Source organism: Salmo trutta, chromosome 24 (assembly GCF_901001165.1).
Source record: "Salmo trutta chromosome 24, fSalTru1.1, whole genome shotgun sequence".
NCBI classification, from domain to species: domain Eukaryota; kingdom Metazoa; phylum Chordata; class Actinopteri; order Salmoniformes; family Salmonidae; genus Salmo; species Salmo trutta.
Genome location: NC_042980.1, coordinates 14,797,653 through 14,810,986, shown reverse-complemented (window position 1 = coordinate 14,810,986; position 13,334 = coordinate 14,797,653). Strand labels below are relative to the sequence as shown.

At 42.9% G+C, this 13,334-nt stretch overlaps 1 protein-coding gene across 4 annotated transcripts in view; it reads right to left on the bottom strand.

Moving 5' to 3' along the window:
* The window catches only part of LOC115160765 (mitogen-activated protein kinase kinase kinase 20), a 53,663-nt gene that overhangs the window by 11,835 nt on the left and 28,494 nt on the right, over positions 1-13,334 (bottom strand). For all 4 annotated transcript variants that reach the window (XM_029711151.1, XM_029711150.1, XM_029711152.1 and 1 more), the window contains exons 4-11: positions 13,089-13,190; positions 12,624-12,689; positions 12,421-12,449; positions 12,157-12,294; positions 7,894-7,980; positions 7,371-7,445; positions 5,208-5,314; positions 1,717-1,852 (exon numbers count right to left, since the gene is read on the bottom strand). In XM_029711151.1, coding sequence (XP_029567011.1) covers positions 1,717-1,852; positions 5,208-5,314; positions 7,371-7,445; positions 7,894-7,980; positions 12,157-12,294; positions 12,421-12,449; positions 12,624-12,689; positions 13,089-13,190 — 740 coding nt within the window. The remainder of the gene's footprint in view (positions 1-1,716; positions 1,853-5,207; positions 5,315-7,370; positions 7,446-7,893; positions 7,981-12,156; positions 12,295-12,420; positions 12,450-12,623; positions 12,690-13,088; positions 13,191-13,334) is intronic.

Genomic DNA, 13,334 nt, shown 5'->3' with positions numbered 1-13,334 from the left:
TTATACAAATGGACAAAACAAAGCATTAGTGCTACAATGTGGAAGTGCGGAAAACAAATCCAACCAATACATCCAACAAGAAAGGTAATATTTAGGTTAAATGTGTTGCATGCCAAAGCAATAACACAAACAGGAGGCCAAGGCCTAGTGGGGTGTCCCTTTGAAAGCTTCACATAGAAAGGGTAGTATAGGCAAATACACACAAGCAGCGAAGACTACAATATATCAGCGTGACAACATTGGCATTACCAACGTTACAATCACACTGAGCTCTAATTATAACTGATGGCCAATGGGAGCTCAGTGACATGGTCCCACACAGATTAGCACGATGAGCTAATACCTCTACTCAACACAACAGCCCATAGGTGAGACTCAGTAAGCCTAGCCAGAGCCTTATTTTTATATGTTCCCTTCATTCCAGACAGACCTCGGTCTCTTTGCTTCCCCTTGTGACAATGTGGACAAGAACACATGGACCAACACAGTGAAGGTGATGCTAAGCTGGGGCGCTGTTCATGTTCAGGGACTAGACAGTGTGTAGGGGTTGTGCTGAGGGTGTGGGTGGTGTGGGGGTGGTGCTGAGGGTGTGGGTGGTGTGGGGGTGGTGCTGAGGGTGTGGGTGATGTGGGGGTGGTGCTGAGGGTGTGGGTGGTGTGGGGGTTGTGCTGGGGGTGTGGGTGGTGTGGGGGTTGTGATGAGGGTGTGGGTGGTGTGGGGGTGGTGCTGAGGGTGTGGGTGGTGTGGGGGTTGTGCTGGGGGTGTGGGTGGTGTGGGGGTTGTGCTGAGGGTGTGGGTGGTGTGGGGGTTGTGCTGAGGGTGTGGGTGGTGTGGGGATGGTGCTGAGGGTGTGGGTGGTGTGGGGGTGGTGCTGGGGGTGTGGGTGGTGTGGGGGTTGTGCTGAGGGTGTGGGTGGTGTGGGGGTTGTGCTGAGGGTGTGGGGGTGGTGCTGAGGGTGTGGGTGGGGGTGGTGCTGAGGGTGTGGGTGGTGTGGGGGTTGTGCTGAGGGTGTGGGTGGAGTGGGGGTGGTGCTGAGGGTGTGGGTGGTGTGGGGGTGGTGCTGAGGGTGTGGGTGGTGTGGGGTGCAGTGGGCTCCTGAGGAACTTACCGGGGTGTTGGACTGCTCGATGAGCTTGAGGAACTTACCGGGGTGTTGGACTGCTCGATGAGCTTGAGGAACTTACCGGGGTGTTGGACTGCTCGATGAGCTTGAGGAACTTACCGGGGTGTTGGACTGCTCGATGAGCTTGAGGAACTTACCGGGGTGTTGGACTGCTCGATGAGCTTGAGGAACTTACCGGGGTGTTGGACTGCTCGATGAGCTTGAGGAACTTACCGGGGTGTTGGACTGCTCGATGAGCTTGAGGAACTTACGGGGGTGTTGGACTGCTCGATGAGCTTGAGGAACTTACCGGGGTGTTGGACTGCTCGATGAGCTTGAGGAACTTACCGGGGTGTTGGACTGCTCGATGAGCTTGAGGAACTTACCGGGGTGTTGGACTGCTCAATGAGCTTGAGGAACTTACCGGGGTGTTGGACTGCTCGATGAGCTTGAGGAACTTACCGGGGTGTTGGACTGCTCGATGAGCTTGAGGAACTTACCGGGGTGTTGGACTGCTCAATGAGCTTGAGGAACTTACCGGGGTGTTGGACTGCTCGATGAGCTTGAGGAACTTACCGGGGTGTTGGACTGCTCGATGAGCTTGAGGAACTTACCGGGGTGTTGGACTGCTCGATGAGCTTGCGCTCCCACATCTTCAGGCGACGTTCTCTCTCCTTCAGTTCCTGCTCTTTGCTGCTCAGATCCCTCTCCAACTTCTTCAGTCTCTCCAGTGTGGCCTCGATCTCACAGCTACAGCACAGACAACATAGGGATGCGTTTCAAGTGGCGTCAGTTTAGTTAAACCTAGGGTATGGAAAAGTGAGGTGGGGTGTGCGAAGTTGAAGCTCATTTGTTGCATTTCTACAGAATTTAAAAATCTGTCAAATGCTATTTGGAGAACAGCAAAAACAAAATGACCTCATCAATGAATTATTATCCGCAATATTAGGTTTAAAGGTTTGTGGAACGGCATGTACAATGTCAACCACTATTCAACTCATCATTAATTGACAAATTTAAGGCAAAAACAGGACATGTATTTTGGGCAAATGCTCTAAATAGCAAGTTGTTCAATTATGTCTATTTTCATACATGAAAGCAAAATTGCACTAGCCTACTGGGCAAATGAATGAAAATATCAATTAGGCCTAGAGCTATCACAACCTATATTTTAATATCAATAATATACACTGAACAAAAATATAAAATGCAACGTGTAAAGTGTTGGTCCCATGTTTCATGAGCTGAAATAAAGGATCCCAGAAATGTTGCATACGCACAAAAAGCTTATTTCTATAACATTTTATGCAGAAATTAGTTTACATCCATGTTAGTGAGCATTTCTCCTTTGCCAAGACAATCCATCCACCTGACAGATGTGGCATATCAAGAAGCTGATTAAACAGCATGATCATTACACAGGTGCACCTTGTGCTGGGAACAATAAAAGGCCACTCTAAAATGTGCAGTTTTGTCACACAACACAATGCCACAGATGTCTCCCATACTTTTTTAAAAAGGTATCTGTGACAAACCGATGCATATCTGTATTTCCAGTCATGTGGAATCCATAGATTAGGGCCTAATGAATTTATTTAAATTGACTGATTTCGTTATATGAACTGTAACTCAGTAAAATCTTTGAAATTGTTGCATGTTGCATTTATATTTTTGTTCAGTATAGGTTTTGGTTGCGGATGATCACCAAAAAGGAGGGCTCCCTCAACTCTCAATTCCCAATTCAAATAATCCCTGGTTATCAGATTACAGCAAGGTTTAGAAGCACGAGTTCAAATGCCGACATTAAATTCAAACCAATCAGCGCACTGCCTAAACGGCTGACAGGCAAAGATAACTCACACTCTCTGCTTTCTAAAAGTGAGAGAAAAGCCTGCAGGCTGGCAGCTGCTCTCCGAGTGATGTTCTGCATGGTTCTAAAGCCCTCCAGCCACCCAATACGCTAAACAGCCATTGCGTCTTAATCGGGATTTTAGTCTACTTTTTTGCTGTTGTTGCCTACTTTATATTTTTGGTCTTGAGCTAGGGTATGACACCCCTGATGTGTTTAGTAACCAACATCATCCACCTCATCACAACACTTATTATACTGGTGTTAAACTGTTGATTTGAGGTACTTGTGCTTAACTCAGATTCCAACTCATATCTCTCCCTGACATCCATGCAATATGCACAAAAGTTCAAAGTTCTGCATGTGTTTCTCAAGTTTGGATTGTGCCTTTTTAGTGACAGCTCTAAGGCCACAGACAGTAGAGGAACACTTACCTTCCAGTGTGTTTGCTAATGCGGCTCACCCACTGAGTGGTCGGGTCTGCTTTGCCCAGCAGGTGGGGCTGTGCGGTGCACCATGGGTAGCCATGCTGAGTCAGAGGCCAAGACAATCAGCTCCCAAAGTAACTATTTATAAACAGGCATGTGACACAGACAGGAACTCCTGCCCTGTTCCTGCATCCTCCCACTCCCCCTCCCATCCCCTCAAAGACTTTCCACTAATACTTGAAACTTCCCTCATAATTGATTCTCTTGCTTGTAGCTTTCCTGACAAACACTCTCGGTATTTCTAGTCCTACGCTGCTCATATACACTTTTTCTAATACCTCTCACATTTCCTCCCCCAGCACTCTAACTACCCCTTTTCTCTACCTCCCCAACTCACTCCCCCTCCCTGCCCCTCCTCCCTGATCTAGACAGGTGCCAGAGAAACAGCGAAAAGAGGAGTCTCTTTATGCTCTACTGGACCATGTGCAAACTGCCTTAATACAGACTGCAACAAGAGCCCTCTGAGCCATCGTTACAGAGCAGTGAGCAGCTTCTAACTGACACTATTACACAAATGAGTGCATTGATAGCTAATGAGACAGACAGCCACTGTTCACTGGACTAACAGTCTGATAAGAGAGAAGAAACATAGCATGAGGCCAGATTTAATATAGCCAACACCAGGAGCCATTTGTCAGCGGAGGCTACTGAGGGGAGAACGGCTCATAATAATGGCCAGAATAGAGCAAATGGAATGGCATCAAACACCTGGAAACCATGTGTTTGATGTATTTGATACCATTCCACTGATTCCGCTCCAGTCATTACCACGAGCCCGTTCTCTCCAATTAAGGTGCCACCAACCTCCTGTGATGCAAATACAGGAGACCTACTCCTAGTTTTACTTTTTTTCAAGTGTCAGAATTGACAATACCATTGAGCCTTCATCAGTGGGACACTTTCTTATTATAATACTAATAATTTGTTGGGTGCTTATATATGTGCAAGTTTGTATTGTACACATGTGTGAATTGGAAGAGTGGGGTCACGACCAGGGTCAACCAATACCAATGGCAACACTGGAGCAATTAGGGTTAAGTGCCTTGCTCAAGGGCACGTCGACAGATTTTTTTATCTTCTCGGCTCTGGGATTCGAACAAGTGACCTTTCGGTTCTGGCCCAACGCTCTAACTGCTAGGCTACCTGCCACCCTGAGAAACTATAACACACCGCTCCTGCAACCTGTTTGCCTCTGTCGCAAGAGGAGCTCAGGCCTTACCACTCCACTCTTCTCCCGTTTCTTACTAGCTAGCTACCACGACTGTACTCAGTGTGCAACATTTCCCTCACTCTAACGCACCTGTTCTTGATCGGCTCTCACTACCGAGCTGCTCACTCGCAGATGCCTGCTTGGACACGTCTCTATGAAGAGTTGTGAGCGTAGAAAAGCCCAAAGAGAGAGCAGTAGCAGCTGACACCAAGGCTGTGCTGAACATCACTAATCCTCCAGCTGCTCATACAGGCCAATTAAACACTTGGACTTGAAAAAGATGTTGATTATTTTTTAGACCTTACGGGTATAGAGAGGAAGGAGATCCAGATGGGGGATTCTTTAGATATTTGATGCCTTTATGTTATCAGTGCAATTATAAAAGATCTGTATGCACACTCCCAAAAATCCCTTCAGACATTTAGTGGCCCACAAAAGCAGCACTTGCGCATAGATGGGCCTATTGATTTGAAACAGTTCTGGCATATCCTTAGAATCTAGCGGTGTTGGTCTAGGAGAGATGGAGAGGATTGCAGTCGTACAGTATGATCTCAGTACCTCCATTCTGCCTTGTTGTGTAGGAAAGAGTTGCACTGCTCGGGAAGCTTGCTGTCATTGGACATGGACTCCAAGGTTGCAAGGATAAGTTTGAACACTGGTCTTTCCTAGGTGGAAATGAAACAAAAAGTGTGATACTCATAAGAAGACATGTCGTATGTCTATCTACTCAAGACTATTGGACTGGCCTCGTAACTGTATGTAACATAACATTACTCTTTAGTATTATCCATTGTAGTACTGACTTGTGTGCTGAGTCTACTGTGCACAGTGGCTGTGTGAGAGTATGCACAGTTGAAGTCGGAAGTTTACATACACTTAGGTTGCAGTCATTAAAACTTGTTTTTCAACCACTCCACAAATTTCTTGTTAACAAACTCTAGTTTTGGCAAGTAATTTAGGACATCTACTTTGTGCATGACACAAGTCAATTTTCCAACAATTGTTTACAAACAGATTATTTCACTTATAATTCACTGTATCACAATTCCAGAGGGTCAGAAGTTTACATACACTAAGTTGACTGTGCCTTTAAATGGCTTGGAAAATTCCATAAAATGATGTCATGGCTTTAGAAGCTTCTGATAGGCTAATTGACATCATTTGAGTCAATTGGAGGTGTACCTGTGGATGTATTTCAAGGCCTACCTTCAAACTCAGTGCCTCTTTGCTTGACATCATGGGAAAATCAAAAGAAATCAGCCAAGACCTCAGAAAAAAATTGTAGACCTCCACAAGTCTGGTTCATCCTTGGAAGCAATTTCCAAACGCCTGAAGGTACCACGTTCATCTGTACAAACAACAGCACGCAAGTATAAACACCATGGGACCACGCAGCCATCATACCACTCAGGAAGGAGACGCGTTCTGTCTCCTAGAGATGAACGTACTTTGGTGCGAAAAGTGCAAATCAATCCCAGAACAACAGAACAAGGACCTTGTGAAAATGCTGGAGGAAACAGATACAAAAGTATCTATATCCACAGTAAAACGAGTCCCATATCGACATAGCCTAAAAGGCAACTCAGCAAGAAAGAAGTCACTGCTCCAAAACCGCCATAAAAAAGCCAGACTACGGTTTGCAACTGCACATGGGGACAAAGATCGTACTTTTTGGAGAAATGTCCTCTGGTCTGATGAAACAAAAATATAACTTTTTGGCCATAATGACCATCGTTATGTTTGGAGGAAAAAGGGGGAGCCTTGCAAGCCGAAGAATACCATCCCAACCGTGAAGCACGGGGGTGGTGGCATTATGTTGTGGGGGTGCGTCGCTGCAGGAAGGACTGGTGCACTTCACAAAATAGATGGCATCATGAGAAAGGAAAATGATGTGGTTATATTGAAGCAACAGCTCATTACATCAGTCAGGAAGTTGAAGATTGGTCGCAAATGGGTCTTCCAAATGGACAATGACCCCAAGCATACTTCCAAAGTTGTGGAAAAATGGCTTAAGGACAACAAAGTCAAGGTATTGGAGTGGCCATCACAAAGCGATGCATACCTGTATTTCCAGTCATGTGGAATCCATAGATTAGGGCCTAATGAATTTATTTAAATTGACTGATTTTGTTATATGAACTGTAACTCAGTAAAATCTTTGAAATTGTTGCATGTTGTATTTTATATTTTGGAGTGGCCATCACAAAGCCCGACCTCAATCCTACAGAAAATGTGTGGGCAAAAAAAAAGTGTGCGCGACCAAGGAGGCCTACAAACCTGACTCAGTTACACCAGCTCTGTCAGGAGGAATGGGCTAAAATTCACCCAACTTATTGTGGGTTGTGGAAGGCTACCCAAAACGTTTGACCCAAGTTAAACAATTTAAAGGCAATGCTACCAAATACTAATTGATTGTATGTAAACTTCTGACCCACTGGGAATGTGATGAAAGAAATAAAAGCTGAAATAAATCATTCTCTCTACTATTATTCTGACATTTCACATTCTTAAAATAAAGTGGTGATCCTAACTGACCTAAGACAGGGAATTTTTACTAGGATTAAATGTCAGGAATTGTGAAAAACTGAGTTGAAATGTATTTGGCTAAGGTGTATGTACATTTCCGACTTCAACTGTATGTGTGCGTTAGCATAGAATTACATATAATTTAATAGGATCTCTGTGTGCGTGACGATGTGGGTATGTGTGAGGACGTCGTACCTTGTGATCAGTCAGCCAGCACTTCCTCATCAGCTCAGCGAAACTGTCTGGGCAGCTACTGGGAATGGTTAACCTCTAGAACAGACAGACACAGTCACACACACAATCACTAAAAGGATTGCAGTAGTCTCAGCTTTCAGTTCTGAGGTCAGAATATGAATTTAGAGCATGTCAGGAGGCAGGTTAAATATACGGATGACTTATGTGACTGGAGACCTGGTGAGTGAGACATGCAAGAGATGTCCATATCGTCAACAAGCGTATCACCTCCGCTCTGAGAATGCGGATATTGCATGACTGGGATCAATTGGCTTTGGCCCATATGACGTTCCCCCAACTAGCTATACTGGTGTGTGATGACTGAAATGATTCCTGTAAAGATACACTGGCTCATTAAGAAAAACTGTCAGGAATCTGTCTCTTCACAAAATCTATTAGCATAGATAGAGGAAGCTACAGTACATCTACAGTCAATCTGTTCCTAGAAGACTGCATAATGAGGAAAAAGGAAGTGCAGCTGTACCTCACTCTTCTCCACCACTAGCCAGGCGACTTGTAAACCCTCCAAGCCTTTAAAGGGAATCTCCCGGGTGAGCATCTCCCACAGAACCTGACACAGGGAAACGAGAGGGGTCATGGTCAGTCAACGAGCAAATGCATCTAGGTCTTTCTATAAACTAGGGTACCAGTGAGGATTTCCTACACTGGATAACTTGTTACAGCTGATGATAAGTCATTGATAATAATCTGCCAATTTTCTTCATGTCATTACAATAAGATCAGTGGCGGTCGGTGCCGTTTAAGATGAGGGAGGACGATTCTTTTTTTTATGCGCATGGCCTTATTTCTATTACAGCATATTGGTTGACAGTCATTCATATTCCATTCACCCAGCTCAATGTACCATCGATAGGTATAGGCTACTTCATGATACTCAAATTTTCCCTATTCCCATCATGAGGTTGCTTCAACCTAGCTTATGAATTACATTTTTGTAGGTGCACAGTTCGAGATAAATTTGAGTAATCAAGGTGACAGACAGTGACACATTCAATACCACCTTGCACACTATTGCCTGCATTTCGCTGATCTAGGGTGTAATCATTAGTCCAACAGTTGCAAACAAGAGTTTCTATTAGACAAATTCAGGAATGTTTATCCCTATTTCGTTCCATTTGCTTCTGTTTAATAAACTATTTCAACAAAATCGGTAGCATGAAGACACCCCTGATCACATGCAAACACAGTTCACTTTCATAGTAGCCACATACAAACAGCATTATCACTTTGCACGTTGTATAATTCCTTCTCATATATACAGTATGCCCTGTCCTCTCAACTTTTCCCTTCGCTTGTGGACTTCAGTGCACAACACATCAGCTGTCTGTGACCAGGCGAAAAAACTTTCCAAGCCACCTTCATATCATAACCGCTAACCTCTACACACAGCCTACACCGTTGTCATGTTAGCTAACGTTATAGTAAAAATAGCTAATAGAACTAACGCATTAATAAACTTTCTACAATCATGCAGTACAGTGTACAGTCAGCAAGCAGTTTAGCTTACCTTGACTTGGAAGAATTCCAGTGTTGGATAGCCAAAGCCAGCTAGCTAACATAATGTAGCATCCCTCTCCGGGTGTTTGAGTAGGCTAAACTAGCTAGCTGCATTCACTAGCTAAGTAAGGGAAAGTGAAAAAAATACAAGGAAATCTCTCTCTCTTGCTTCTCCATCATTTTTGAAGAAATTAATTTGTTCAAAATTGTTTAACTATTCTCTTTCTCTCTCTTTGAGTCAACTACTCACCTCATCTTATGCACTGAAGTGCTAGCTAGCTGTAGCTTATGGTTTCAGTACTGGATTCATTCTCTGATCCTTTGATTGAGTGGACAACATCTCAGTTCACGCTGCAAGAATTCTGATAAGTTGAAGGCCGTCCTCCTCAAACAGTGAGTTTAAATAAATTTTTTGGTGACATGTAAACATATTTTGTATAGTTTTATCTAAAAAGGATAACTTTATTAATGTTTCACTATTTTTATTTTTATGAAATTCACTGAGGAGGATGGTCCTCTGAGGGATAATAGCTATTTTCAATCAAATTCAAGAGTTCATTGAAATGTTTTATGCTTTATTATGGTTGGTGTCTTGACAAATGTGTTCAAAATCCTGCAACATAAAACATAACTTTTCTGTCCTTGCATTTATGGCAGTGTAAATTGTTGTTATATCATATATTAATCATTCATCAGTTAAAATAGACATTGAACTTGAACTCTGTAAGAATCCTGGATCTTAAGTCTCAGAAAGTTTTTTATATAGAGATCTCACAAATGCAGTGTAACTACATAACATTTCCTTATGTTATAGGGTGAAAACAGATTTCATCGGCACACATATCCAAATGCATTGGAAAATCGAATGCTTCGAACCGAAAGAGTCAGCTCACCTTAATACTTAAATCCTAAATCGGTACTGTCATTAACGTGGTTCTTCGATAATTATGCATAATACTCGTTGGATTTCATTTGGTGTCCAGCTGTGCCTTAATATTTTCACACATCATCATCTGGCCCAGAAAGTAATTTTCTGAATGACAGTCAAGTGGTGAACAGCTGTTGTGATAGCGCATGTGATGCGACAACAGCCCAAGTGATGAAAAAAAAGGTGTTTGCGAGGAATGTCCAGTTCAATAGAATATGTTCAATATTCTGGATATAATGACAAATTACTGTACATAGCCTGTACAATATAATCTGGTAATGAAATAACATGACAAATACATTTTGTTTTCGATGTTAGACCTGCATTTTTAAACAATACAAGGGGCTTGAAGGAGTCTTATTGAATTTGGTTTTGGAGCTCTTCAAGTAGGCTCCTGGAATAGGCCTACCTTGAAAATCAGACATGTTCTCAATTTGATGCTTGAAAAGTTATTCTAATTATTGTAGGCAATTTATAAATTCTCCTGCTCCCTTATAATTATCTGTGATAAAAAAATCAGTTTTTGTGAGAGATGTGGCCAGTTTCTTTTTCCGCAGCTTCAAATGAAGGGTGTTGCGCCACGCTGTTGCGGTAAAAACCATGTGCGGTTATTATGAGGCTAACATCTAATGTTGGCTTCAACTTGGCTTTCCATACAAATCCTTCCATCAAAAAAGAAACCTGGTTTTAGGCCACTTTGTCATTATAAAAACAGCGATGGTGAGATTCATATGGTGAGATTAATGCTACCGCTATTCATGTGTGCCTGCGTCGACCACATAGGATACAGAAAAATCACCATGTATCCAATCGATTTAGTCAGGCAATGTCAACATTATTCTCACATACTGTATTTTAGAATATAGTAATAATTGAAATACCAATTTATTGGCAAGGCCTAAAAAATGCATTATTCTTAAAGTGGTAATGGCCTACCTTTTTGACACTTTCTGGTGGGAGTGGGTTTCTATATCAGGCTCTATTATGTACAATTACTACAATTTTACAGTTGTGTAACATTGCGGTCATTGAAAATTACAATTAAGTGCTTGAAAAAGTCCCTGAAAGTCTTTGAATTTGACTTGCCAATGTCTGTATGAACCCTGCTTAAAGGATGTATAGTCCTACGCCAATGTTGTTGAATACTATAGGTGGAGATATGGGCCAATTTGCATATATTCACTTGTATTCCTCTAAGTGCACATGTGGAATGCACGAAAGTCCTTTTTATTTTTGTTTCAAACCATTCTGAAATGTTTATCCAATGTCACACATCGGCCCCATTATTTATAGAAAGACCCATCTACACCACAGAATGCATGGTCTGGTCAGAGTCTTCCACTGAACTGAGATACAACACAGACTAAGACTTTAGTTATACATTAGTTACCATATTCGGAGAGTAAAAAAACCTTGAATGAAGGGCAAATTGGCAAATCATTCAAATCACTACACATAATACACATTTATATATAACAATACAGTAAATGACATTGTGTGGGGTAAATACACCCCAGTTTTAGTGAAAGCCAGGTGGATTGCGATAGAGAACAGTGTGTTGACCCAGACGGTGGCCGGCCTGACCTCAGGCCCTGCTCTTTGTACACTGACTGTTTATGGCACTCAGGAGTCAGGCCCTTGACTGGCTGGGTGACTCAGAGCGCCCCCTATATGCTCTGTCACTCTACACTTCACACCTTCTCCATCGCCATACAGGAATGTAGCGAGCAGTCACACACACAGACAGGCAGATACACAAACAGCCACGCACGGCCATGCACAGACACACAGACACACACTGAAATATGCCCAGGCTTCAAACTCTCTACTCAGGGATGAAAGATGATAGAAATGAGGCAGAAAACGTATGGAACTGCTGCTAGCACTTCTACAAAAGGTCAATAATGACGACTACTTTTCCAGTGGCAGTAATGAAGGCATGAAAATGTCATCTCTGAAAAGTCTGTTCTTTCAAGTGCTAGGTACTGGTTGATTGACAGTTTACTCTCTCAGCCATGCAGTTGTAACGGTGACATTAGAGCTTTTTCTTAACCATACTTGTTCTTTGGCTTCCTCTACAAACTAAGCAACTTCCTTACCAAGCTGATTCAGTCCCAAGTCAAACAAGTCTCTCTCTGAGGGTTTCTGTACTTAGTAAATAAAAGTCTATGTATGAGCCGATACATATGAACATCACAAGCAGAATTAGCTGGAGAAAAATAGCTCAGTCTCAGTAACTATTGGATTGAGTATCAACAGCTGATCTGTGGTCAGTGTGTGTCCTATGTGTTGGTCACTCACCACGCCGTAGGAATAGGTGTCACAGGTCTCAGACACTGGCAGGCTCTGGATAACCTCCGGGGCCATCCAGGGGAACGTGCCTACCAGGGACATGTGTGTGGTGTGGGAGTGGAACCGGGACGCCCCAAAATCACAGATCTACAAAGGGAAACAGGTACTGGTGAAGGCCCGGGTTTTAGCAAGGGTTGGGAGAAAAAGGTTTTGGGTAAAACCAGTATGCAAACGTAAGATCCCATGTATTCAGGAATGTGCAAACAAATGTACCTTAAGAACTTTGTCTGCCGTCACAACCACTGCAATAGAAAACACGTCTTTCAAGTCATGAAAAATATGTATATTCAGGTTTCTTCTAATTCAGCTTATGTAATATTTGCCTCTGGCTACATCCGTTAGACCAGAGGTGTCTTTTGTATAGACTCAGACACATAACAGAAGGCTAGATGATGAAGGTGAATCTGAAATCTTACCATTCCTGGACTTCAGGTCTCTGTGGATAACCTTGACCGGTGCCTCTGAGTGTAAATAGTGCATGCCTGATGGGGAAATAAAGCACATTTCCTCTGACCAATCAACGGGCAACCAGGCTGATATAAACAAGTCTGTGTTCATCTGTGCTCTCCTATATGCCTCATCCATGCCTTCCTCACAATGCCCATTACTTATGTAAACTAAGGACAGAGATTAATCACATGTAGGCCTTCGTGTTTTGACTTCACTTGTTGTCAATGAGACCGTATTGTTCTCAATGAGTTGGAATAGACCCTGAGCGGACATATCTGAAATATATGCTACTGCTGAGTTGCTAATGAGCTGAAACAAATGTGGAATCTCAGTCAGTGTTTTAGTTTAGTCAAATGGCTTTGCAAAAATTCCACAAGAACATGTACCCTTGCCTGGTTTAAAGGAGCTAAGACAATGAATCATGACTGTACCTTTGGCAATCTCCATGGCCCAAGTCATGACTTGTTCCTGGTCCATCTCCTCACTCTCTGCACTGGACAGGTAGTCATACAGGGACCCTCCACTGGCATAATCTGTGGTGAAAACACACCATTATAAGCCTCCCAAAATAGCATTTACATTGCTCTGCACTATCAAATATGTCTTTATACTATAGTTAAAGGTCCAATGCAGCCGTTTTCATCTCAATATCAAATCATTTCTGGGTAACAATTAAG